Here is a 27,382-nt window from a genome sequence, read left to right on the forward strand (position 1 = left end):
TGAATGAAAACTTCGTATTTTGAAAGCTACGTATCACGCAAACTATGTGAAATTATTCTATAAAATTTAATATTAAGACGTCTCTATTGATTTGCGATCAATTTCATTTTCTAATGAGGCAGAGGTGCATAAAAGAGGCTGAAAGTTTCCATTTGTCCCGTATATACGGCTTCAAGCCCTTATGCAGGAGAGGGATTGGTTCATTGCATTGTATATTCATTAATTATTCGGGGGTTCAGCCCTTTGTAAATTTTGTTTGGTTGCTCAAATAGCCTCAGTACCCAGGTTCCGGTGGCTATGCAATGAGGATGTTTACTGCAGTTGCTGATAAAACGCTTCGTTTATGTGTTGATTTTACATTATTAATACAGTACCAAAAAGAAAAAAAAATTACATCAGTCCGTAAGATAATAATGGATTCAGTTCATTAAAATAATTTTATAATTAAAATTGTTTAAATTAATTATTCAATCAAAATAGCTTAAATTAATAATTAATAAAAATGGCTTAAATTAATAGATTAATTATAATGTATTAAATTAGTAAATTAATAAATTAATTAAAATTGTTAATTAATTAATCGAATAAAGAGGTTTCAAATAATTAATCGAATAAAGAGGTTTCAAATAATTAATCGAATAAAGAGGTTTTAAACAATCAAATAATTAGCTCATAACTAAAGGGTGATTGGTAGTTTATCAATTATTATCTTATGAACGAGTAAACTTTTCCAGACCGGGCCGTAGACTCATAGAAATTTGATCACCGGACCGCGGTTCCAAAAAGGTTGAGAACCACTGCTCCAGGATAATGGCCCTCTAAAATGGTGTGGCTAACAGGGCTGCAGCCCGGGGGCCCAGGATAGTTCTTATTTTTGTCTTTCTCCAGTATAAAATCATTTGCTAGAGCCTGTGGAAAATCTGGACTGAGGCACGCCAAAGATCTTAACCTATTTTAAGATGTGGGGCCCATGCCTAGGGAGGGGATCTGTTGCAGTAAGCGGGGGCCCATGAGTAATATATATATATATATGAATTGATTATAAAAAAACTATCCCGACATATGGGCCCCTAACTATCATACCATTCACAGAAACTGAATGAAATTTTGGCATAAGGTATTTTGAGGTATGCGCTCAAGAATGATATGGAAAACAACAGTGTCACTCTAACAGTTACGGTTACAGTGAGAAAATTTCGAAAATATCAAATGGCAACACCAAGTGTTTTGTATTGGAATGCGATCTCCATACTGAAAAACACTAAATAGCGTTGGAATGGCACCTGTAGCACGAAAATCCCCGGAGCTAGGCAAGGAAAAAGTAAAAAGGACTTTGCCGTGCACCAGAGCATTAATGTTCGTTTCATTCGTCACACCGTTTCTTCGGCTGAGATCCCAGCCTGATTAGTCCTCCATAAGGTCACGTGGAAAATTTGTGAAACACAATAAAGTCCTTTAACTAGAGTCACCGATTTGGGAATTCTCATTGACGAGCGACTTAAGTTTTCTGAACATTGTTCAGCGGTTGTCAAAAAATCGAATAGAATGCTTGGTCTCATTTTCAAAAAGGTCTCTTCGCGTTCTCCTAAAGTCATTCTTCCGCTTTTTCGAGGCTTGGTTCGTCCTGGACTGGAGTATGCTGTAAGGTTTTGGAGACCATACCTACAGAGGGACATAGACTTGGTTGAAGGGGTGCAGAGAAGAGCTACGCGTGTCCTTATTGGCACACAGGGCTTGAGTTATGAAGAAAGACTTCATTTTTTGAATATGTTTACATTGGATGAACGCAGGTGTCGAGGAGATATGATCGAAGTGTTCAAAATTTTCAATGGGATGGATAGGATGGACCATGAACTTTTAGTACACCGCCAATCGACTGCTTTTACAAGGGGACACCAGTATCGATTGGTGAGGGACAATGCAAGGTTATGGTGTCGCAGGGAATTTTTCTCCAATAGGGTTGTTAATAAATGGAATAGCTTACCCCCGGAGGTAGTAAATTGTAACACAATTGACACGTTTAAAAAGAAATACGATAAACATGTTGGGGTAAATCGGGAAGCTATCCATTCTTAGAATAAGACAACCATAAGTATGCTTTATGGGCATTGTATAATATTTTATCATGTGTATATATTGTTTGTAATTTGTGTTAATTGCATTTTTAATTGGGTTGCTGTATTTTTGAAACATATGACAACCATATTTTTATGGGCATCTTTTTATCAGCCACCTCGTTGGGCATTTTGCCTGTTGTGGTGTTGTATTTGTATTTGTATTTGTATTTATTTTATGCTGCTTCTCTGTCCTTATTGGTTGTCCTCACTTTTAGCCTATCTACCGCCGGTGATTTTCATGCTACAGTTGCCGTTCGAACGCTATTTAGGGTTTTTCACAATGGAGATCACATTCCAATACAAAAAACTTGGTGTTGCCATTTGATGTTTTCGAAATTTTCTCACTGTAACCGTAACTGTTAGAGTGACACTGTTGTTATCCATATCATTCTTGAGCGCAAACATCAAAATACTTTATGCCAAAATTTCATTCAGTTTCTGTGAATGGTATGATAGTTAGGGGCCCATATGTCGGGATAGTTTTTTTATAATCACCCTGTATATATATACTACCCCCGTAGTTGAAAAACGGGGGTTCTGGAACAGAGGCCGCTGAGACCCAGAGGCCAACCGGCCTCCGTTCTAGAACCCTCATGCGGTTGGGCCCCCCCCACCTCCCCACCTCATCGTCTCAACTCAGCGGTGCTGTCTGAGTGACGACCAACTTCCGCCGAGACGGTTGGTGTTAACTTCCGTTTGTATACGTTGCTTTCCCATTTTTTTGGACAGAGGATTTAAAGGAGCGTATTGTTTCCGATAGAGAAATCGAAGTGTTCATCCTGATTCGCGCGATGGTAGTAAACGACCTTTACAAAGACAAGTCCCCCCTCTTTTTGTTAGAAAATAATATCCGTCCAATATTCATTTACCGTTGAAATAGTATCGATATTCATCACATTATAAAAGCGCACACTATACATCGCATTTTTTTTTCACAAGTCCATAATATAACGAAACCCTCAACCTCTTCTCTCCAACTCTGCATATTATTCGATTATTACTCTTTATAAATATTTATTTATTTTTCGCTCTGAAAACGAAGTTACTTCCATAAATTGTCACAGAAATAAAGAACACGCAAATATATCAACGAGTTCACAAAAAAAACAACAACTATTATTATGGAAATAGAACGATACTTTATTCAGATATGCACATACGGTATACGTATATTAATTGCGCTAGATAAGAGCGACGAAAAAAAAATACGTATATTAAATTAATTCAATTAAAAGTTCACATCAATATTACCGATTTCTCGTTTCATCTATGTGGGATTTTTGAATGTCTATATGGCAGAGTGGTGATACCATCATCTAGGATGTATCTCTTGTCATCCAGAGGGCAGAGACTCACTTCCCTATTCGTTGCCGTATACAACTGGTGGTGGCTGCAAATAATTTTTTTCATGTCATGACAGTACTAGGTTATATTCAAAAGAGAGGCTCGATAGTCTGCATGTCGCAATTGTTTTCTGTTAAAAGTTTTACAAACCCCTTTCGCTGCTCGTTTCTCATCTGTCTCGGTGATGAGACTGTATAGTTTTGCTCGAAGACCAACGAATTGTCAGATAGGGACACCGGATGTTTCGTCCTTCATTTTTCCAAGGACAGCCTTATTACAATTTCGATACAATTGATGACTCACCGGGTAATTAGAAGTGTCAAATCATCCATACGTCTGGTCATTTCTCCATGTAAATCATCGGTTTCGATTTCCTAGGTAACGGAAATCGGTATCAGTGAAGAGAAGACGAGCATTCTTCCCAAAGCGCGCTTTGACCCATCCGTAATGCAACTCATTCATTCTCATTTTGCTGTTGTCAAGGATGGAGTATCCAACGTACATAGGACGCATGAGTTTTAGTTTTGCTCGTCTACACTTCACTGCCACCAAGTCACCGGAAAAAATTTTCAAGGCCTCGAAATTTGGAGATGCCACGAGCTTCCTGGCCTTCTTACCGGAATGGACGAATTTAACGTCCACGTGCTTTCTCTGGTTCTCCATGGTTTTTTCAAAAACGGCATTATTCATTAATTTGAAGAATGCTTTTTCAAACTCACTGACAGCAGCTTTCCTTTTCACAGTATTGAAATTATTATAAGGCTTTAACCACGGTCGTTGATCGAATTCAATCACTCTCTTTATATATTTTAATCTCATCCCTAGAGCAACATACTGTTGAAGTTCCTGTAGTGCAGGATGTAATTTCCCTTATCATAAAGGTTAGGGATAAGTTTGGAACATTTCACCGGTTTTCTCAAAGGATTCAATTTTGCCCACACTTTCACCATTAATGGAGAGTAAAGATCATCGGTTATCTCCATGTTTTCCGGGCAAGCGGGTAGTCAGAATGGTCGTCGTGCAATTCACCGGGGTATTCAAGGCCGACTTCTAGAACATATCCCTTAGGAGAATCACTGGTCACATCACAGAAATTCAACCTAGAAATTTCCTCTTCTGAGAGCCACCGAAAACCGGAAACTGGGAGATGCTCAGACATTGCCCAACCGTAGAGATTATTGGCGTCCCAATATACATAATATATTTGGTGGGCTCACCGGGTGGATAACTTGAACTTTGCCGACTGTTCAAAGTTGAAAACCGTTGTGTTATCATCGATTCGCCAACCCTAATCCCTTTCTCGAACATCAGATGCATATTAAGATCAGTGAGGAGTTCCAGTTTGACTCCTGTGATTTTTAGACAAGCGGCACAAGCCAATCCTGAGCCAGTGAACATATGAAGAGGATCCAACTTGTAAAATTTGAGGCAAATCCCTAAAATTCTCAAATACATCTGCCAACAAGACCGTGTCGCTCTTCACATAAAGATCGTGGTATTCGCCTGAATGAATGAACGCCAGAACTTTGCCACTGGACTTATCCCGTTGCCGAGATATCTTCCAGCCCAGCTTCGTGGCAGAGTCTGGAACACTTTATTTAGTGTCAAAAAAAAAAAAAAAAAAAATCATACAAACTTTTTTACAACATATTTTCCCCGGACAATTGGGTACTGTCGCGATTAACAAATTTTGTGGTGATTACAGGCGAGATGGGATTAGGAGTTGGAGAAGTTTCGGGGTTTAGTTAAGATGAATGTACACATATTAGGATGGAGGTATGTTTTAAAAGCAATTGAGCCCCCCCCCCCCCCCAGCCATCTCATCTGTTATCTTACACTTGCCATGTTATATACACAGGATACAAAAAGAAAAAGAAATGAGAATCTTATTGTGTATTAATATATATATATATATATATATATATCCATCGGAGCGAGTCATCTCGCTTAACACCTTATTGGTGAGCAAATGGGTTTGATAACTTGCGACTAGAAGCCAGCATCAGTTTTATTGGGTTGAGTTCACTCGCTCCGGTGGATTTAATGAAAATATACAAAATAGAAGTATTGTGTGGGGGAATATATACAATTAGGGAGCACCCGTGGCATCTCGCTTAGCACCTTATTCGGTGAGTAACATGAATCCGACAATATGAGGACGCACGTGTGTTGGGGACATGAAATGCATGGACAACTTGAATGGAGGAAAGAGAAATACACACATATACACACATTTATATACATATATATAACTGCCAGGTCGAGTCGTCTCGCCCTAAACCTATTTTGGTGAGCAATGTGGGCTCGATTTAAATGGGGGATTGTCTGGAGAGAGCCTTAGCTAAGGATCAGCTTCGGTCTTGGTGTTTTGGTTGACTCGATCTGGCTGGTTATATTTATATTTAAAAAAAAAAAAGAATATATATATATATATATATATATATATAATATAAACTACACGTGTAATGGTTATTATGAAACCTTATGGCTTATGAAGGACACTTGTGGTTATCACAATTACATCATTGTAACGGGAATGTCATAAGAATTCTTGTTCGGGTCCCGTTAGTACATGCTATATCATGTATTAGTAGTGGCAGTCATGTGGTTATGATTTTTGTTGTTGTTTTTATCCATTTCTGTTTTTTCTCCCACTTATTTTTATAACATTTAAAACATTATTTTATAAATCTGGTGGACAGATTTCTTGATTTTCGTTGGCGTGTATATATCTGACAAGGATTGTAATCCTTGCTGCTGTGTTTTTGTTTTTGATTATTTGAGGGAACCATTGTTTTCTATTGTTTTCGGAATATTTGTACATGTGTAGATGTTTTGTAAATTTGCACTCTGTTGCATAGTGAACAGGAGTATCCATCATACCGCAGGCACATTTGTCTGTTCGGCGGCGTTTCCGTTCGTGTAGATATATAGGGAATGGGCCGTGTCCTGTTATGAAGATAGTCACCTCCCTATTCCAGTTTAGTGTGTTGTATGTGACTCGAGGGACAATTTCGTGCACTTTCCTAGCTGTTGTTCCTTGGTCCCAAATTTGCTCCCATTTCTGGAGGGTTGCTTGTTTAAGTTGTCGCTTCAGGAGCGTTAGTGGGAAAGGGTTATCAAGTTTATTGTCACAGTTGATTGCAGCTTTGGCTAGAGAGTCTGCTCTCTCGTTTCCAAGATTACCTACATGGGCCTTGGTCCAACCTAGTAAAATGTTTGGGTTATTTAATAGACGCCGCCTCAATACACGTACTATTGTGTTTCTATTTGTTGGATGTAGAAGTGCTTGAAGGGAGGAGCGGCTAACAGTTATTATTAAAACTCGCTCTTCTGCTCCCGTTGCGTATTGTGCAGCTGCTTCTATCGCTAACAATTCTGCTTGGAAGTTACTATTGTTTTTATCTAGCGCTGCTTGCCACGTTTGCTTTTCTGTATTGTTTGTGTATACACAATAGGCTGCCCCGACGCCTTCATCGGTTTTGGAGTCATCTGTGTATATGTGGGTGTTTGCTAGTTTTATATCGTGGCCGTCAATCGAAATTTGATTGGGGATAGTTGAGCAGGAGGGGTGGTGGTGCCAGCCATGCTCCCGTGCTTCGAAGTTATTGGGGTCAAAGTCTAGAAGTTCTGGTTGAATGTTTTTTCTAAACCTAACTGCGTTTGTGTAGACTGCTTCCATTTGGAGCTTTAGGTGTAGTGGGCAGTTGCCTGTGATCACTTGGAGTCCCAGCGTAGCTGTTGTGTCATAGGCTCATAGCTGAGGCACCATGGGCCCAGAATCTCTCGACCACCGTCTTGTAGATAGTGTTCCTAATGCTTTGTGAGATGCCCCAGGATTTTCCTGCTATTTTAGTTAGTTTAAAATGGAAGCGAGTCGCTTTTAGTTTGCGTTCTTTGATGTGTGATTGCCAGCCGAGGTCTTTTTGGATGGTTACGCCCAAATATTTGAGATTGTTTACGCATTTAATATTTTTACCATTAATTTTGATCCTAGGGGGATATTTATTTTTTGTGAAACAGAGAAATTGTGTTTTTTCTGTTGAGATTTTGAGGTTATGTTCATTAAGCCAATTCGAAAAATCGTTAAGAATTTTAGTTGCCTTTGTCGCTAGCTGTGATACATTTACTGACCCTATCACAAAGGCAAAGTCATCAGCAAAGGCTTGGATATGGGCATCTTCCGGGAGGGGGATTTTTAGGGTTTGATTGGCCACAAGATTCCATAAAGCTGGTCCGCTACACGAACCCTGTGGACAGCCAATATCCTGTTTTCTAACCGCCAGGACTTCCGGTGTTGTGATTAAGACATGTCTATTTGCTAGGAGGTCCGAAAACATTGATTTAATATTGTTAGGGAGGGGAGCTTTGGACAGTTCTTGGTTTATTGAGGAATAGGTCAGGTTGTTAAAAGCTCCTTTAATATCGATATTTATAAAGGCGACGTCCAGTTCTTTGCTCTTGAATTCATTAATTTTAGTGAGTATTAGGTTGAGGGCATCATCTATAGAATTACTTGACCTAAAGCCGAATTGAAGGTTAGAGTTATAGTTTTGAGATTCCAGGTGAAAGTTGAGTCTTTGAGTCAAAAGTTTTTCAAGACATTTACCTTCTACGGGCAAAAGGGTTATTGGACGATTCCAGTCGATTACATCTGGTTTTTTATCTCGTTTTTGAAAGAGTATTACTTGCCCTATCTTAAAGATGTTGGGGAATGTTTTTAGTTCGAGGCATTTGTTGAACAGCCGTCAATACTATCAGGACCGGGGGCTTTGTTTGTCGAGATCAGTTTTATAATCCTATCCGCTTCGGCCGGACTGAATGGAGGGTCATTGTAGTTCGATGATGTCATAGTGTTCGTGCTCTGTGCGGAGGACGTGTTAGGTGGTGTGGGAAAGAGTATTTCCAGAATTATATTAGCAAAATCTCTTTGGGTTCCTTGTGCATCTTCTCCAAGAAGTTTGAAAAGCTGGGAGGGGATGGTGCTTTTGGATTTAACTGTTTTATATTGTTTACCATAAGGATTAGAAACTTTATTACAGAAGTCTCTGAAGGCTTCTCTTTTTGATTTGCGAATTAGTTTATAAAATTTTGCTCTTTCACGTTTAAATATTATATAAAGTCTGGGTTTTTCATCTGGGGAGGCTTTTTGTGTTCTAAGCTGTAGAGCTTCTAGTTTACTTTGTGCGGCATTTACTTGGGGGGTCCACCAGGAGGTTTTGATATTAAGTTTGGATGTTTTCTTTTTGAGAGATTTATGGCAAGCCTGGAAAATTAAGTTCTCCAACGCTTCCGTTTTGGCGTTGAGATCCTCCGAGGTGTGGCAATTATTAATTAAAGTTATTAATTTGGGGATGTCCCTGAGATGCTTGTTAAGTTTAGAGAGACCGAATTTACTTTTGAATCTTGTGAGTGAGATAGCGTTGGCAGAGATGTTTAGTTCTATCAGAATGTATTTATGAAGGCTGGCTGAGAAGTCTGTTGTTATATTTCTATTTAGACAATGCACTATTTCTGTGTTTGTTGTGAGAGTTAGGTCGGGCCAGCCTTTTTTGTCGCCATGGACATATGACGGTGGGTCTGAGTTTGAGTGATGGAGAAAAAGATCATGTCCGCCAATAAATTGCTCTATCCCTTTGCCTCTACCGTTAAGCCTCGGATAGTTCCATAGCGGATTTTGCCCGTTTAGATCAGACCCGATCAGTGCTTGTTCCGGTTTGATTGCATCGAGGATTTTTGCAATTTCAGCGCGTGTTTCTTTCAGGTCACCATGGGGAGGGGCGTAGGCTGAAATCAGAGTAAGAGGCTTGTTGTCGAAAGAAAGTTTAACGGTGACGGTGTGATTAAGGGTCTCTATTAAAATTGGTTTTATGTTTTGGTTAGGACAGATTATCGCGGCTTTATTTTCTTTTGCGAGCCAGACCGACCATGATTTTGGGATATTGGGTATTATTTTATTGTAGATGTAGGGCTCCTGGATGAGGAATATGTCGATTTGGTATTTATTTGAGATTATTGGAAGTTTATCCATGGCCGCTTTCGTGTGGTCGCAATTAAGTTGGATTAGTTTAATGTGCTAGATTTATTAATTAATTGTGTAGGAAAGAGGTGGGTCATGACATCTGGCATTCTATTTGAGCTCATTTTTAAATTTAGGATTTAGTTTTGTAGTAGCTAATTGTACTGAGGGAATTTTTTATTTAAAATATTAAGAGAATTATTTGTAGTTTATTTTCTTCCTCAGCCGTTCGGTTAAAGCCCTGTAGCAATGACATGTCGGGGATGATGCTCTGTGTCCTGTCGGGTATTTTGTGGGGGTATTCGCCTATATTTCTTATGTTAAATCGACCCCACATCTCCAACGCAAGCTCATAATCTTCTTCTTTGAGTTCGTCACCGGTTAATGAGCTAAAAAATGCACTTCGCGGAGGGAGTGAGGTATCGTCAAACTTAGAGAACGAATATATAACCATATATTCGTACTGATAAACTACTTTTTGGATCAATAAATCCGCCTTATCCGCAAACACAGTGTCTGTCAATTTGTAGTCATCTCTGGTCAGATTTGCCACTAGCTTTTCCAGAGATGTCGGAAGGAATTGAAGGGAATCCAAAAATCGAAGATTTTCTCAATGGAGAACGAGATGTACTTCCCCATGTTATTCGGTATAACGCTAATCTCCTGATCTTTGAAAGGGTTTTTCCAGTGTGTGAAATTAAATTTAAGTTAACCTTCTCTCTCTCTCTCTCTCTCTCGTATTTTTGAAAGAGATGAAAACATATGTCAATGAGCTTGTTATGTGGTATTCTGGTGAAGAGGTTTTTGAAATCATATGTGCAAATATGAGAAATTTTATTGTTGTTGATAAAGTCAAGAACCTTATGGTTGTTGTTAATGATAATGTTGTTTTTTTTATGAGTGAGATTATATTGTTTAGCGCTTTAAAAAAACATTTTTTCCTGCAGCATTGTTGTAGCTTCCTGTCCATGGGCGGGGATACGGGGGGGGGGCATGGGGGTGTAGTGTTTTGAAAAAAAAATTTACACATGATGCAAAAGTTATTATAAGCTTTGTCAACTGTAGTGTCTAAAAATGACTGTTTGAGGTTTCTTATGCTTGAACGCAGAGATGCATTCATGAAGAATTTTTGTTCGTGTGTGTTACTCTGTTTCAAAGAGGAGGCTTTTACATCCTTCAAGAAATTGATTTTCCATTCTCTGAAGCCTTATTATATAGCTGGCCTATTGAAGGGTTCAGATAATGGAAAATCAAGTTCTTGAAGGATGTAAACGCCTCCTTTTTTAAACAGAGCAACACACACGAACAAAAATTCTTCATTCTTTAGTGTGATCGTGTGTTTGATGAGTTTTAAATCTCCAGTTTTATGATAGCGCAGACCGTTGTTTATCCGGCTAAAAGCGGTGACACATTTTATGTGGAACCATACAAATTGGTGACCCGTGTATGGATTTTTTCCGTCGAACATCGCTTCTAATCTGCTGAATGTTATCATTGCTCTGAGTGTTTCTGTACCACCGGCGATCTTGGCGGGGTATTCGAATCTGGGAAGTATCAGAATTTTAACCATTTTATTTTCAGCCTTTCACTCTGGATCCTCCGGCTGCTGGTATGTATTTTGTGTGTTTTTACAAATTTTAGAATTTTATCGCTGATATTTTTGTATATATTTTTGCTGCATTTGTATATTGCAATGTGTGACAACGATTCGCAAACTGGTTCATTGCCTGCTGATGTAGGCAAAATCTCATTGCGTTTGCCATCGTTCTGGCCAGAAAATCCAGAACTGTATTTTGCCCAGATTGAGGCAAATTTTAACTTGTCTGGAATTGTGACTGAAAGTACTAAATATTGCAGTTTAATTGCAGCGTTAGATCAACATGTTTTACCATTTATATCCGATTTAATTAAAACCCTGATCGCGATGAACCATACACTGTAGTAAAAAATAGACTGAGTAAGGAATTTCGGGTGTATGAATCGAAAAGAATAAGAACGTTGCTAAGGGCCATATTCACCGACATGGTTCAAACTGTAGTCACAATTTTGTGGATAAGAGATCATTAACATAGATTGGTTGAAAACCTGAATCTAACCAATCCGCGTTGATCTCTTATCAAAAAATTGTGACTATAGTTTAAACCACGTCGGTGAATACCGCCGTTAGTGATTTATCTCTTGGCGATTCCAAGCCGTCTGCGTTGCTTCGCCGAATGAGAGACCTGGCTGGAGATAATTTTTCTGATGAAGTATTAAAATCAATTTTACTCCCTCATTTACCGGGCTATGTTCGATCAATTTTATCAGTTTCGGGTGAGAGGTTGATCGACCTTTCTGCTTTGGCTGATAAAATTTTCGATGTCACGAATTTTCAGTCTGCAGCTTGTGCAGAGGTGGTTGGTAGAGAATTACTCGATGGTCAGATTTCGAAGTTGACTGAAGAGCTTAATGATTTGAAGAATCAAGTAAAATCTTTGGTTGAAAATTCTCGGGAAAAATTAGTAGGTCTTCTCACACACGTAGGCGAAGTGGTGCAGAGAGTTTAGTTCAGATAATTCTAGTAAACGTATGTGTTGGTATCATAGGAAATTTGCTGAAAAAGCAAATAAATGTATTCCTCCTTGCATTTATTTAAACTAGTAGCCCTGGCTACGGACTTGGATCCTAGCGAAGCAGGAAATTTTGTTAACCTTCGTTTATTTATCAAATATTTGAATTCAAAAATGCAATTTCTTATTGACAGTGGTTCAGATGTGAGCATTTTACCCAGCTCATTTAAAGGCTGTCGGTTGCCAGCATCCTATGTTTTAACCGCTGCTAATGGTACCAACATACGGTTCTAAATTTATGCAAGTCGATTTTGGCTTGGGAAGACACTTGAATTTTCATTTTATAATGGCGGATATATCAAAGCCTATATTGGGAGCAGATTTTTTGCAGAAATTTGGTTTAATTGTCGATATTAAAAATAGAAAGCTCATAGATACCGTGACAAAATTGGAATATTAAGGGTTAATTTTGCCAACGTTGGTACCTGCCATAAAAACTGTTTCTGGTAGTGGCAGGTATCGTGATTTGATTCATCAGTTTCAGGATATGACCAAGGTCAATCCTTTTCCTTCCGATGTCAAGCATGAAACAGTTCATCATATAGTAACCGTGGGCCCACCTGTAACATCTAAAGTGCAAAGATTGCACCCTGCTCAATTGAAAGCTGCCAAGGCAGAGTTTGCATATATGTTACAACATGGTATTTGCAGGCAGTCTAAAAGCCCATCGGCTAGTCCTCTGCACATGGTGCCTAAGGGCGATTGTGACTGGCGCCCCACTGGTGACAGGAAACTTAATGCTATAACCAAACCCGACAAATACCCACTCCCTGATATTCAAGATTTTTCCCATTACTTGCATAAAAAAAATATTTCCAGTAAATTGATTTAGTTAGGGCTTTCAATCAAATTCCGGTTGCTCAATCGGATATCGAGAAAACAGCGGTGATTACACCATTTGGGTTGCTTGAATTTATGTTTCTCCCATTTGGTTTGTGTAACGCCCCCTCAAACCTTCCAACAGTTTATATAAATGGAGTGCTTTTTGATGTTTATTTTGTGTTTCCTTATCTGGATGACGTTTTGATCGCCAGTTGCGACGAGGACGAACACTATAACTATTTAAATTAGTTTTCGGAAGATTACGAAAGTTTGGTTTAACCATCAATACAACAAAATGTGTTTTGAGCGTGCATGAAATCTCATTTGTGGGATACCTCGTCAGTTCTTCTGGTTGTAAACCTCTTACGGATAAGATTCATGTTATTGAAAGTATTCTTTGCCTAAAAATGTTAAAGAATTAAGACGTTTTTTAGGTTGTGTAAATTTTTATAAAAGATTTGTCCCGAAAGCTGGTGAATTGCATGCTCCATTGAATGCTTTGTTAATAGGTTCTAAAAAGGACAATAGCATTATTAACTGGACTTCTGAATTGACTGATTCTTTTCAAAAATGTAAGGACAGTATTGTCAATATCACTCAGCTGTCTCATCCCGAGACCGATTATGAATTGGCGTTATTTACTGATGCCAGTGATATAGCTGTTGCGGGTGCATTGCATAAAAAAACTGAAAAAGGATATTTGCCTTAAGGTTTTTTTTTCAAAGAAATTAAATAACGCACAGCATAAATATTCAGCATATGATAAAGAGCTGTTAGCAATTTATCTGTCTGTTATTCATTTTAGATATATATGTTGGAAGGTCGCATATTTTATATATTTACTGATCATCGAGCTTTGACATATGCTTTTTCCCAAAAATTTGAAAAGTGTTCTCCACGACGTTTACGTCATTTGGAATTTATTTCTCAGTTCACAACTGACATCAGATATATTTCTGGTTCAAAAAATTTTGTAGCTGATGCCTTGTCAAGGGTCGATGAAATTATAAATAATGTGATAATTGATTACAATTTGTTAGCAGCAGAGTAGCCGGATGATCCCGAGTTGAAGGAATTATTGAAGAACCCTGATTTTAATAATTTAGAACTTAAGCAGGTAAAATTTCCACATTTTAATTCCGCAGTATATTGTGATGTTTCATTGCCAAAAATTAGGTTATATGTCCCCCTAAATTTTCGTAAAAATATTTTTGATTCTGTACATGGTTTGGCTCATTCTGGAACTCGTTCCACATTGAAACAAATTTGTGCTGGTTATGTCTGGCCTTTAATGCGTAAAAATATAACCGCGTGGTGTCCCTCGTGTCTTTCTTGCCAGAAGGCGAAAGTCCAGCGACACACATTTGCTCCTTGAGGTCAAATAGCCATGCCTAACTCTAGGTTTCATACCATACATTTGGATTTTATTGACCCTTTGCCAATGTTCAATGGGTTAAAATTTGCCATGACCATAATTGATCGCTTTACTAGGTGGTTGGAAGTTGTTCCGTTAGCAGACATCACTGCCGACACCATCTCGCGAGCATTTTTATTTAATTGGGTTGCTAGATTCGGTGCCCCTGCCAAAATTATCTGTGATCAAGGTCGACAGCTGGAATCCAACACCTTCAAGGAATTGGCAGAGTCACTTTGAGCAGAGATATGCAGGACTACTGCCTACAACCCGAAAGCAAACGGGATGGTTGAGAGAACTTATCGTGTATTGAAAGCTTCTCTTAAATGTAACCCATCACATTCTTGGATTGACTGTTTACCATTGGTGCTAATGGGGCTGGGACTGCTATCAGAGATGACTGGAAACATACGTCGTCCGAAATTGTGTACGGTCAAAATATACGCCTTCCGGGTGAATTTTTCTGCCCTGCTGAACAAGATTTGTCTCAACCAGAATTTCTTCAGAAATTTAGATCGGCATTGAAGCTGCTAAGCCCGGTACAAAGTACTGCACATGGACATAGGGTGGTGTTTATTCCGAAAGAACTAAATCTGTGTACACATGTTTTTGTTAGACACGATGCTGTAAGGAAACCCTTAAAACCGCCTTATGATGGTCCATATCTAATTGCGCGGCGTAAGCCGAAAATGTTTCCTTTTGCAGATGAATTCGTCAACGAAATGGGTTTCAATAGATCGTCTCAAGCCTGCTCATCTTCCGATTGATGGTTTGGATTCCTCAAAGGATTCAGCATTGCCGTCAAGTTCAGATGTTGCTTCTCCGTCGGAACCGTATAAACTGATCCAGCATCGACCTCAGCTGCCTCGTGCCTCTCACACAATACCGAGGTATCGTTTAAGTGAGAAAGCTTCTGAACGTACATCCAGTCTCCGGTGAACCTGCCAGCGCCTTACACCAGTCGCTCAGAAAGATCCGTTCGATTTTGAATCCAGGGGCCTCTTCGCTGAGGAAGGGGGTCCTTTGAGGATTCCGACAGCTCCAACATCAAGTACAAGTGATTTCGTCAACGTTTGATCCGATTGCCAATTTTTCGCTCGGGTCCCCATTGGCACCTCGCTAAGTAAGGGGTCCTGAGTAAGGGGGTAGGTGTGGTTATGCAAATGAAGATTATTCCGTCATCACAGCTTGTGCGGTGATTTGTGCCGTGTGATGAGCATGCGTCAAGCGTTCTTTAAAATAGTTGATGTTTGTTATGTTAGCACACACATTGTTCTGTTTTATTGTTCATCAATAGTTTGTTCCGGCTGGTCCGTGATATTTTAGTTAAATGTTAAATTAAAGACATGAATTAAGTTATACTTCCATCGCCTGACTCGCTTAGTCTGATCGTGTGTTTGATGAGTTTTAAACCTCGAGTTTTATGATAGCGCAGACCGTTGTTGATCCGGCTAAAAGCGGTGACACATTTTATGTGGAACCGTACAACTTTATCAACAATAAAATTTCTCACATTTGCACATATGATTTCAAAAACCTCTTCACCAGCATACCACACAATAAGCTCATTGACATATGTTTTCATCCCTTTCAAAAATACGAGAGAGAGAGAGAGAGAGAAGGTTCTCTTAAATTTAATTTCACACACTGGAAAAACCTTGTTAACTTCTGCATTCTTGAAAACTCTCTTTACAATGGAATACGCATCCACAAGCAGATTAAAGGAATACCAATGGGAACCTGCTATTCGAGCGCCCTTGTCAACCTTTTTCTACACTTCTATGAACAAAAATCCAAACTGCAATACACTTTGTTGGCTTTCGTTACATATTGATGATCTAATCATTTTCACCAAATGAAATTTTAACAGCATTTTCCCCAACATCTATCCTGAAGAGCTTTCTCTGAAGGAAACCACAAAAGAAAACATAATAATGTTACTGGATATAAAAATATACAGAAATGAATAGGAAACAGGTGTTTATGACGAAAGAAAAGACCGATTTTTCTGTTAACAGTTTAAGCAACTGGCATTCAAACATCAACACCGAAATATTCAGAAACACACTCATTTCGCAAATTTGTAGATTAGGACACATTTGTAATAATAAACAGGAATTCAATACAGCACTCCTCAATCTTTTCAAAACTGCACCTGGCAACAGTATTCCAAGCACCTTCTTAAACGACATTTTAAAAACCTTCTCCAAACAACTAAACGGTCTTCCCCACTCATAAGGTATGTCTGGTGGCGATTTTTGTCTACATTTTTGGACTTTTTAATTTATTTTTGACATTTTTCATAATCCTTGTAAAATATTCACTGTAATTATTTTATTCCTGTAAATTTGTATATGTTTTTCTCATGCTTCTTTGAGCTTATAATCTGAAGCTCTGTATATATATTTTCTAATATTGCATGTCAAAGTCCGTGCGTATGAGCATCCAATCCGTGATTCGCCGTAGGGAGGCACTTTGGGAGAGAGTGGGGGAATCGACCTCCCCGGAGAGGGTCGGTCTTTGCTTCTCTCTCTTACAGCGCGCTCCTCAATAAGTCAAGTTTGGAGTCTCTTCTTGAGAGACGCACGTAATATACGGGGCCTCCGTTCGCCCATATTAATGATTGTTTCTAAGCCGTTTTTAAGCAATTAAATAGTTATTATTGTTACTCCATAGTGGTGCGAACTTATATGACTCGATCCTCTGTCTCTGGTGAGAACTAGTTAGCTATTTAAAACAAACATACAGTTCACGAAAATATATTGTATTTTTAACATTTTTTTATTCTCTTTTTTTCGTCCAACATGTATTTGAGAAGGCAGATGTCGGGGAACAAGGGTTGGCATTTTTAATGCAATTAGGCAAAGCCACCCTTCAGAAACGCCTACACTTTTCGAACCATGCATGGGGGTTCCCACTGCATAAGTTCTCTCTCTATTTCACTCTCATAAAATTCAATTTTTTTTTCTTTTTCTTAAAATAATTCTTTTTGTATATATATACACACACACACATATACAGTATATATATGCAGGCAGTAAAAAATGAAAGAATCAGACATTTTGAAATTCTTATAAAAAACTAAAATCGTTATCTTAACCCTCCGAGGATCACAGAAGATTCACAAAATGGTTTGAAAAAAAACACTTCACCTTCAACAAAATGTTTTCAAAAGTGGCCAGCTAGAAAATGCTTTCCCCCCTTCTGCTCCGCAGGACATCAAGCAGGGGGTGCTAGGGATTTGACTGAAGTGGCATTTGTGTAACGCCCACTTAATGCCTCTATTCTTTAGGCTGAACAATAGTGCACCTCTGGATTTTTGTCGAACCTGCTCAATCGCTCTGGCAGAGTAGAGAGTTACTTATTTGTTCCATTTAACTATTCAGAAATATAGATGAGGGAAATATTCTGAAAAATTTGTATGTTAGGTGTTCTGCATATGAGATAATTTATAATTTAGGTGTTAAAAAAATAAAGGAGGAAAAGTGTGTATTTTTAACGTATAATTTATGCTTGATTTTTTTTTTTAGATCATCAATCTATTTTAGGGCTTCTTATCGCATCGGCTTCAGAAATGGGTCGTACAAATCCATCTGAATTATAAATATACCTTATATTTGCTGTTCCACTAATTTCACAACTAATGAAAATCGAACATTTTGTTTGTATAGGTGTGTGCAAACTTTTTTGTAGGCGTTTGTATTGGTATTTAATAGGCACTTTCAGATTCAAAATATAAGGCTTCTTATACAATACAATACAATACAAATACAACGCCACAACAGGCAAATTTAAGCTATAAAGTTGATCAGATAAAAAGTTGATCATTCTGTTGGATTTGTGTTACGGCTAAAAAAACTAAAAAAACTCCAATTTAATTTAATGCTATGTCATTTCCGTTTTCAAGACTCGAATTTTTTAGTTCGGCGTATCTCAACCTTTCTGAACCCAAGGACCACTGAGATGTCTCGTACAATTTTTCGGACCACATGTGTCCCTTATTACGGGACATCCTGTAATTTTTGTTCCGATTATTTTTTTTATACAATTTGTTCTGTTTTTTTCAACGAGGCTTTATTTAAATTTGTAAATTTACTGCAGTCGTGAATGCACGGACACGCATTCATGTTGCAAGGGGTACTATAGTTATTGAAATATAAAATTTAACTTTCTGTACGGACATGCTATGCCCAAAAATCCAACTAGAAAGTTGTTGCCCTGACTCTCCTTATGATGTCAAAAAATTCCCCGTTTCTAAGTGGAATATTCACTGAGATATTCGAATTAGAAAAATTGGGGGAAAATAGCATTGGAATGTGGATAAACTGTTTTACCACGTGGAAACGTGGAATTTGTTTTTGTTGGCTGCAGTAGAGAGACAGACAGGGTACAACTTTTTAATTTGATTTTCGGGCACAGGGTGTCCGTATAAAAATTAATGTGTTTTATTTTAGTAACTAACAACCCTTTGAAAGATTAATGACGTATCTGAGTAATGCTCGCTATTTGGATACTTTTTCTAATTAGGAGTATGCCTCTAGTGACAACGTTCGCCAGTAAAATGCCGTGCGTACCGCTACCTGTGCCCCCCCCCCGTATATATTTTATGGTAAATGCGAAAAATTCGGTTATTATGCATAATTCCAGACCATTTTGACAAATTTGTTAAATTTTCCGAATTTATCACATTTACCGGTGATAAATAGGCAAATACCGATGTTCAAGACAAAGAGTCAAAAATTCCGACTCTTTGTCTTGAACGGCGAGTAACTCCAGCTATAAAGATTATTTTGTCTTTCCACTATTTGTCTCTGCTACTGAAGAAGGAACTTCATACAGTTCCGAAACGCATCTGGCTGTTGTTCTCTTCTAATTTTTGGTATGCTCACGTTGTTTTCCCTAGTATATTGTCTCACCCAAAAGGTAATTCCAACATTCTGAAGGTAACATTCTAACGATAGCTAGCATTACAAAATTGGTAATAATTTATATGTTTTTATCATTATAACATTATTTTCATTTAATTCAATTCCTCCCATCAAGTACGGGAAAAAACTGATAAGTGGTTGAATTTGGGGATATTTCTGCATGATTTGTTCCATATTTATGTTATTTATCAACTACATTCGGGAATTATGCGTAATCACTGATAAAAGTGATAAATGTAGGAAAATTAATCTACTTGATACCGACGCGATTGGTGATTACGCATAATAACTGGCGATTATCGGTAATCACCGATTTTTCATATATATACTGCAACATATACACATGAGTTCATACCATTCTCACAGAATGAGTTTTGATAGCTTTTCAATGAAGTATTTTCTTTCACATACAGATGTGGGGTAAACGAAGTCTTGAAAATTATAATGAATATAAGAAAGACACCTGAAGTAGCAATTATTAAATTTGTGAATTGAACCGATAGTAGAAAAATGAAAGAATGAGAAAAAATCCCCTAAAAAATACAGTAGGCTACAAAAATTCAGTAAAATGTTCCGCATTGCAAGGCATTGAGAACTAGCGGCACATTTGCAATATTAATAATATTCTCGCATATTTCTCGAGGATTTCTTGCATTAAGTTTGCACCAGTCCATATTACATCATTTATGTCTTCCTCTTACGACTCGGAAATGGATGATTTAGATGATTCATTTTCTGAGCTTGATAAAAGCTCTTCTCTGTCGCTCACTTTTTTTTACTTTGTTTCAATATTGTCGCAAGTTAAAATGAAGGTGATGAAGCAGTCAATTGATAATAGGCAACTGAATAACCGTTTTTGAGATAGTTTCTTATCAGGAAAGAAACAATTTTAGCTAACAATAAAAGGTGGTGAAAAAAAAAGAATTCCAACTCTCTCACTGTGGAAGAGGATTTAGAGGGGGAAGGAAAATCTTTATCTCTTTCACTTGCTGGTACTGACGTTAAGTTTCTTTCAAACTTGCTAGTACAATGAATTGGAATGTATTTTGTACGGATAATACGGGGTATTTATCTGTATTTTAAGAATGGTCTACTTATCTCAACGCAAAGCTAATAAACCTGAATAAATTCCTAAAAATTATGTTGAACCACCCCCCCCCCATCCCCCCGTGAACTTCCGTATACCTGCTCATGACTATGTGCAAGATTACAAGAAAAATAAATCTGAGATCAAAGGATCCACATATGGGCCCTTTGTCACCAATGTTCAAATGATGAGAGAGAATTTTTTTTCTAAAAGTAATTTCTCTATCACAAACGAAAAACTCCTTCTTTACGGTCACTCCTCTTTTACGGTGGTTGTTTTGTTCCGTAGGGTGTCCGCAAGAGAGGGGATTCACACTGTATTTCATTCATAAGCGGATGCAGGCGCTTCGAACGAGAGGGGGGGCGGATTTTCCTCCTCCACACTCCGCCTATGATAATAGATTTATTTTTGGGGAAGCGGAGGGCGAAAGGGGCAGGAAGGCTGGGCCCGTGCACCGACCCCCACCCCAAGCCCATTAAAAATTAGGAAAATTATACAGTGAAATAAGGGTGCTCTAAGACAACGGGTTGGCCGCTGATCGCATACAGAGGTGACCGCGAAATAGGGGTTATTTTTGTATTATGTCTATCGAGCCTATTTCCCGTTCAGAGAAAAACTTTCCGCAAAGGCAAGTTGGCCAGAGAATAGGGTTGGCCGCCTATGAAAGTTTCACTAGATTTATGTAAAAAAAATTGAAATATCAGAAGAAAATACTCTTTATATTTTTACCAATTTCTGTTAATATAAATGTTTTTCGAAGGGTAGTTGCACAGAATTTCTCAGGAAGAAAATTTTTTTGCCCCCCCCCCGAAGTCTTTCATGCCTCTCCCGAAAGTTCATCCTGCGTACGCCACACGGTAGAGGCGACCAGTCCCCCCCCCCCCGTTTCCGCTCTTGATTTTATTGCTCTGGTATAGGTATTTAATTTTCAATTGCAACACACAATTATTGAAAGGTTGCATAAAATTTCTATGATAAACACAGTGTTTAATAAAAATTGACGACATTGATAAATTGACAGAATGAAATATGCTACAGTCTATCAAGGCCTTTTACAAGAAAATCTGTTGTTGACGGGAATTATCTCATATCCAAGAATGCTTCTATTTCACTGCTGAGTTCCTAATACCTCCCCTACCCAAAGTAGTCTTCCTGATAATCCTCGAAGAAAACCGATGTCAAACAAAACTCAATTGTTCATTTGTGTTCGTCTATGTATGAGTATTTGTGTTATCAATGTGAGGAAGGTACATGTGCCCCACAACTCTTCTTTTCCCGTGTCCTTTTATTTCAGAGATCTTCAAGTGAGGGGCAGTCTGAAAGATTAAAAATGGAGAAAGGAAAGGGGCGTATGACATGGCAGTATTAGTGTCCGGTGCAATACAAAAGATATGGGGGAAGGAACTGGTTTTCTCCGACGCAGATGTGCGTTGCTGGCACTTTCGAAGCCATTTTTGGTGAACGCATATGTGAGTTGCTGCCCCTTTTGGTACACTAGAGTTTTGACTCACATATGCGTCGCGGCCCCTCAGCTGGTTAAAGATCTAGAGAATTTTTTACCAGCAATATTTTAATTATGCAACTAACTTAAAGTTTGCTAACTTGAAGTTTTTAGTTTGCTTTGAAAATAGATGGGTGTTTTTTCGGTGACGGAAAGACCAGATCTAGTTTGAAAATACAGTAACTCAGTTGGCAATACTTAAAAAACGCCAAGTTCAGTGTCTTTATTTAAGCCGCACCTCCCTCTTTTTTTTGCAACCTTGAAAGAAGAGCAATTCCTTTGTCATAGACAAAGGAGCTGCCGTGAGTCTCGCCGTTTCATAGCTAAAAATACTTTTCACTAGATTACAGAAGCTTTCGTGTCACTTCGCAACGCCAAAAAATTTGGATTTTCGCAGCAGAAAAGCTGCCGCGTATGCCGCGAACAGAAAAAATGACTAGTGGATGCGGTTAAAGAATAAACCTATAGATTTCCAATGCCCCCTTTCCCCAATGCTACCACATCAACCGCAACGCAGTGAATTCTGGGCCTTACACGCGTGGACTTGTAAATATAGTTGAACAATTTCCACAGACCAGAAATAGGATAAATAATTCTTAGACCTGCTGACGACTAAAACACGTAAAAACCAATGCTGTACAGAAATTTTATTTTATTTTACTCGATCTAAAATTATGTAGCAGCTTCATTAACTGGCTGAAAGGTCACAATAGTTTATTTGGTTTGAAACTTTGAATCTGTACTCCGTTCTCTGATCTTGTTACAGATTGTTAATTTAAACACTACAGAATAGTTTATTTGACTAGTTTAGACAATTTTTTAGTAAACTGGGAAACAATTAATGAAAATACAGTATTACCTTTGGACCGGGAAGGCCAATTCCTCCTTTCACTCCTAGAGCTCCAGTCATTCCCTAGGATATGTAAAGATTAAAAAATGTGGAATAAATTCTTTTTTTATGGTCAGTACCATGAATTCAAACACACACCTGTGTTTTTAAACTCAACAAAATTTAATTCTGTAAGAACGGTGATTCAATAATGCGTCAATAAAACGCAGGGTAATTACATAAGACAACCTCCCACATTGAGAGTTGTCAACATACACTCGCATTTCTCCCGAGAGCCAGAGACATAATAATAAGAAATACACAAGAAAAGAAAAACGAAAGTTGACATCAACTCCATCTTGTGTTGGGAGCAAGAGATAAAAAGTTAAGCGTTTCCATCCCACCCGGCGTTGTAATGCTAATTACAACCAATATCAATTCAACATAAATAATACAAAAGAAATTAAAAAATTCTTAAAATGAAAACTTGTAAGCAACACATATTACAAAAGTAAGTATGAAGAATCATGAGCATATAACTGTGCAATGAACGAATGATATAACATATGCATGTTTTTCTCTCATCCACAGTTCCCGCATATAACTATAATAGTAATAATACATTTGCAAGATAAATGCATCTTACTTGTGTAAGCATATCCTATCTTAGGCATCGAAAGAAACTGAAACATACATCTAAACACATCACTGTGGTAATCAAACACAGGTTGCAATTAATTCAAAATGCAACAAACATACAGTGAAGAGCCAAAAAAACTGGTAGACCTGCCTAATATCGTGTACGGCCCCGCGAGCTCGCAGAAGTGCCGCAACACGACGTGGCATGGACTCGACTAATGTCTGAAGTAGTGCTGGAGGTAATTGACACCATGAATCCTGCAGGGCTGTCCATAAATCCGTAGGAGTAAGAGGGGGTTGAGATCTCTTCTGAACAGCACGTTGCAAGGCATCCCAGATATGTTCAACAATGTTCATGTCTGGGGATTTAGGTGGCCAGTTTTTAAGTGTCTAAATTCAGAAGAGTGTTCCTGGAGCCACTTTGTAGCAATTCTGGACGTGTGGGGTGTCGCATTGTCCTGCTCAAATTGTCCAAGTCCGTCGGAATGCACAATGGACATGAATGGGTGCAGGTGATCAGACAGGATGCTTACGTACCTGTCGTCACCTGTCAGAGTCGTATCTAGACGTATCAGGGGTCCCATATCACCCCAACTGCACACGCCCCATACAATCACAGAGCCTCCACCAGCTTGAACAGTCCCCTGTTGACATGTAGGGCCCATGGATTCATGAGGTTGTCTCCATACCCGTACACGTACATCAGCTCGAAGCAATTGGAACCGAGACTCGTCAGACCAGGCAACGTGTTTCCAGTCCTCAACAGTCCAATGTCGGTGTTGTCGGGCCCAGGCAAGGCGTAAAGCTTTGTGTCGTGCAGTCATCAAGGGTACACGAGTGGGCCTTCGGCTCCGAAAGCCCATATCGATGATGTTTCGTTGAATGGTTCGCACGCTGACACTTGTTGATGGCCCAGCATTGAAATCTGCAGCAATTTGCGGAAGAGTTGCACGTCTGTCACGTTTAATGATTCTCGTCAGTCGTCGTTGGTCCCGTTCTTGCATGATCTTTTTCCGGCCGCAGCGATGTCGTAGATTTAATTTTTTACCGGATTTCCGATATTCACGCTACACTCGTGAAATGGTCGTACGTGAAAATCCAAATTTCATCGCTACCTCGGAGATGCTATGTCCCATCTCTCGTGCGCCGACTATAACACCACGTTCAAACTCACTTAAATCTCGATAACCTGCCATTGTAGCAGCAGTAACCGATCTAACAACTATGCCAGACACTTGTTGTGTTATATAGGCGTTGCCGACCGCAGCGCCGTACTCTGATTGGTTCCATATCTCTTTATTTACATACGCATGCCTGTACCAGTTCTTTTGGCTCTTCAGTTTATGTACAGTCAATTCAAATTAATATGCACTCTAAAAATCTATAAAAAAAATCAAACATCATTATCATATGCAATGAAATTATGCAGCTAAAATGCACAAATGAAAATACTAAGATATATCCGATTAAATATGATAAACGCAAACACTAGATAAAAAGTTACACGAAGATTCAGCCACTTCATTTCTCTTGAAGCGGGGGCAAACAAATTTTTGCTATGGATCGTTTGATTAGTCTATTTTTACTTTGTACAGTCACAAGGCGAACCTTGTGATTTGGAGTTGTAATGATTTCTTCCATTCTTCCATAGTAAAGTACGCAGCGCTTTAGAACCGGAAGTGACGTTGCCCCTTTCCGCCGCTAGATGGCGCCACCGGAATTTTTTCCTGTTTTCGCGCGTTTTTGACCGACTTCCTTTTTTAGCCGAATTTTCCACCTTTCGAACCAGACTTCCTGTTGCCTGGGAAAATGTCCGATATACTGTATTTTCCGGATTTCACACCTCTCGAACCAGACTACTTGTCTGGGAATTGTCCTATGTATTTTCAAAATCGCGGTTGGTCCTATTTATTTGGAAAAAAAAACTATTTCAGTGACTTATCGGGATTCGAACCCATGATAACCGATAAAGTATTTCGTTCTCTAGGCTAGCATGCTAATCACTGAACCACATAGACGTGCTAGATAAGTGCCTTATGAAATAAGTATATAAAAAATAAAAATAATAAAACAAGAAAAAAACGTCGCTCCTAATTTTGATAAATAATTATACTTTAAAATAAAAGAAATCATTGAAAATGATAAAAATGATTTGAAAAAAACATGTTTTTTTTAAATCATTTTTATGATTTAAAAATGATTTCTTTTATTTTAAAGTATAATTATTTTACTGAATAAACGCCTTTCTATAATATTTGTGCTTGATGTAATTTCTAATGTAATTTTGTCGAAATCAAAGTATTACTCTTAGCATTAACGCTCATATGGGTGAGAAATATTGAGTATTTAATGGTATGGTGGTTTCGTGATCGCGTTGACGTTCAACAATTCGATATGAGAATTATCAAGTACCGATGTAATTTTGCTGAGACTCGTAAAATTCATGAAAAAACACGAAGAAATATACAGAGATAATATTTTATAACATTAAAGCTGGGGTAACTTCACGGCAATAGGTTAATAAACAATAGAAAGATAGCAGGAAGAAATCTCGACGAAAAATCTTTTCATCGAAAATGCAAGCTTTATCGGAAAATAATTCTTTGAAACGTCGCGAATGATGAGTCCAAGGAAAAGTTTGAATGAGCATACGAAGAGTAAAATAATCGAATTCATATTTTATTAGCTCACGGTAATTAAAGTATTTTCTGTTAAAAAAGTTGATGAAAATGATACACCTGTGTCTTTTTTATCAAAAATCCGTAATTTGAAAAGGGTAGAAATCACGAAATCAAAGAAAATATGTCAAAAGGAATTAATGCATTGAAATAATAAAAGGGGTTTAAAGTCTCATCATATTGAACATCATTCGAAAATTACGTGAATACTTTATCCATTTGAACAATTTAGTTTTGAAAAACCATTATTCATCTCATCCATACACCATAAACCAAACATCTCTGTATTTGTTTCGTCTATCCATCTTTGAAATTGCAATCATCTGTATCCATACTACCTTTTCTATTCTCGCTCTTGTTTGGGGGGTGGGAGAACAAATCAACTAGTTGACTAGTGCAAAGTTTAGGTTGAATCCTTTGAAAGCACTGTGAAAATCTATGAAAAACTAAAAGAACGACATGTATCCCATTTTGTTGAATTTGTGAAAATAATCTAAGAAGAATAACTTATATATATAAAAACCCATTTCGTTTTATAGTGTGATATCCGGAGTACTTTACGACAACAGCTGAAAAAATCATTTCATTTCGTTAAATTTTGGAATTTTATGTGAACGTAAAATTGTCGTGTTTCTCTTGCATTTTTCATCATAAATTAAGAATTTTCTCTTATATATTGTGTTTGTATGTGTTTTTTCTGTTTATTTTTTATTTGACATCAGTAATTTTGTCTTGTTTTTTTTATATTTTTTTGTTAATTTTATAAATATTTTATTTATCCCTTAATAACAATGTAATTTTTTTAATCGTCGGTACAGGCATTTTTGCATTTTTCTCTAGATGGTATATATGTTTCTCATAATTCAATTTTTTTCTGTATATATAAAAATAATAAATTTAATTTCATTTGAAATAGAATATGTTAAAATTAGTAAAAGATAGTAAATTGTGTGAATGAGAGAAAACAGCTGAGAATTCATTCATCTCGAGAAATTGAATATGTCGGAATTAACGATTGGAAACCAAAAACTGATTTTGGAAAGCATTCACTATGAGAACTTTTATGAAAGAAACAATGGATTCACACTGAATAGTTAGGGAGGGATAATGTGCTCAGTTGGTCATTCTAAGCGTGACCTTTGAAAGTAATAAGTGTCACTCACGTAGGTCACGTTCTAAGTCACGATATAACATGCGATTTAGAAACAGTAAAAAAGGACTTTCATTTTGAAGTCTTGCTGGCTAAAAATTCCTTGTGGATTATTATTATTTTTTTTGAATCATTTTTATGAGTTTTATCATTTTTATTATTTTTAAGTTTTTTACCTTTTTTTTCATGTTATTTATCTCTTTTTTTTATAAAAGTATTATTATTTTATTGAATACACACATGCT

The 27,382-nt window shown here is 37.8% G+C and overlaps 1 protein-coding gene across 3 annotated transcripts in view; it reads right to left on the reverse strand.

The window, feature by feature from the left end:
- The window catches only part of LOC149080456 (uncharacterized), a 1,573,269-nt gene that overhangs the window by 611,707 nt on the left and 934,180 nt on the right, over positions 1–27,382 (reverse strand). For all 3 annotated transcript variants that reach the window (XM_089239569.1, XM_089239571.1, XM_089239572.1), the window contains one exon: positions 22,701–22,754. In XM_089239569.1, the coding sequence (XP_089095695.1) occupies positions 22,701–22,754 (54 nt within the window). The remainder of the gene's footprint in view (positions 1–22,700; positions 22,755–27,382) is intronic.

The sequence above is a fragment of the Pholcus phalangioides genome, unplaced genomic scaffold, assembly GCF_987345545.1.
Source record: "Pholcus phalangioides strain wild (caught in Gottingen) unplaced genomic scaffold, Ppha-v1.0 ptg000011l_1, whole genome shotgun sequence".
In the NCBI taxonomy this organism is placed as follows: Eukaryota; Metazoa; Arthropoda; class Arachnida; order Araneae; family Pholcidae; genus Pholcus; species Pholcus phalangioides.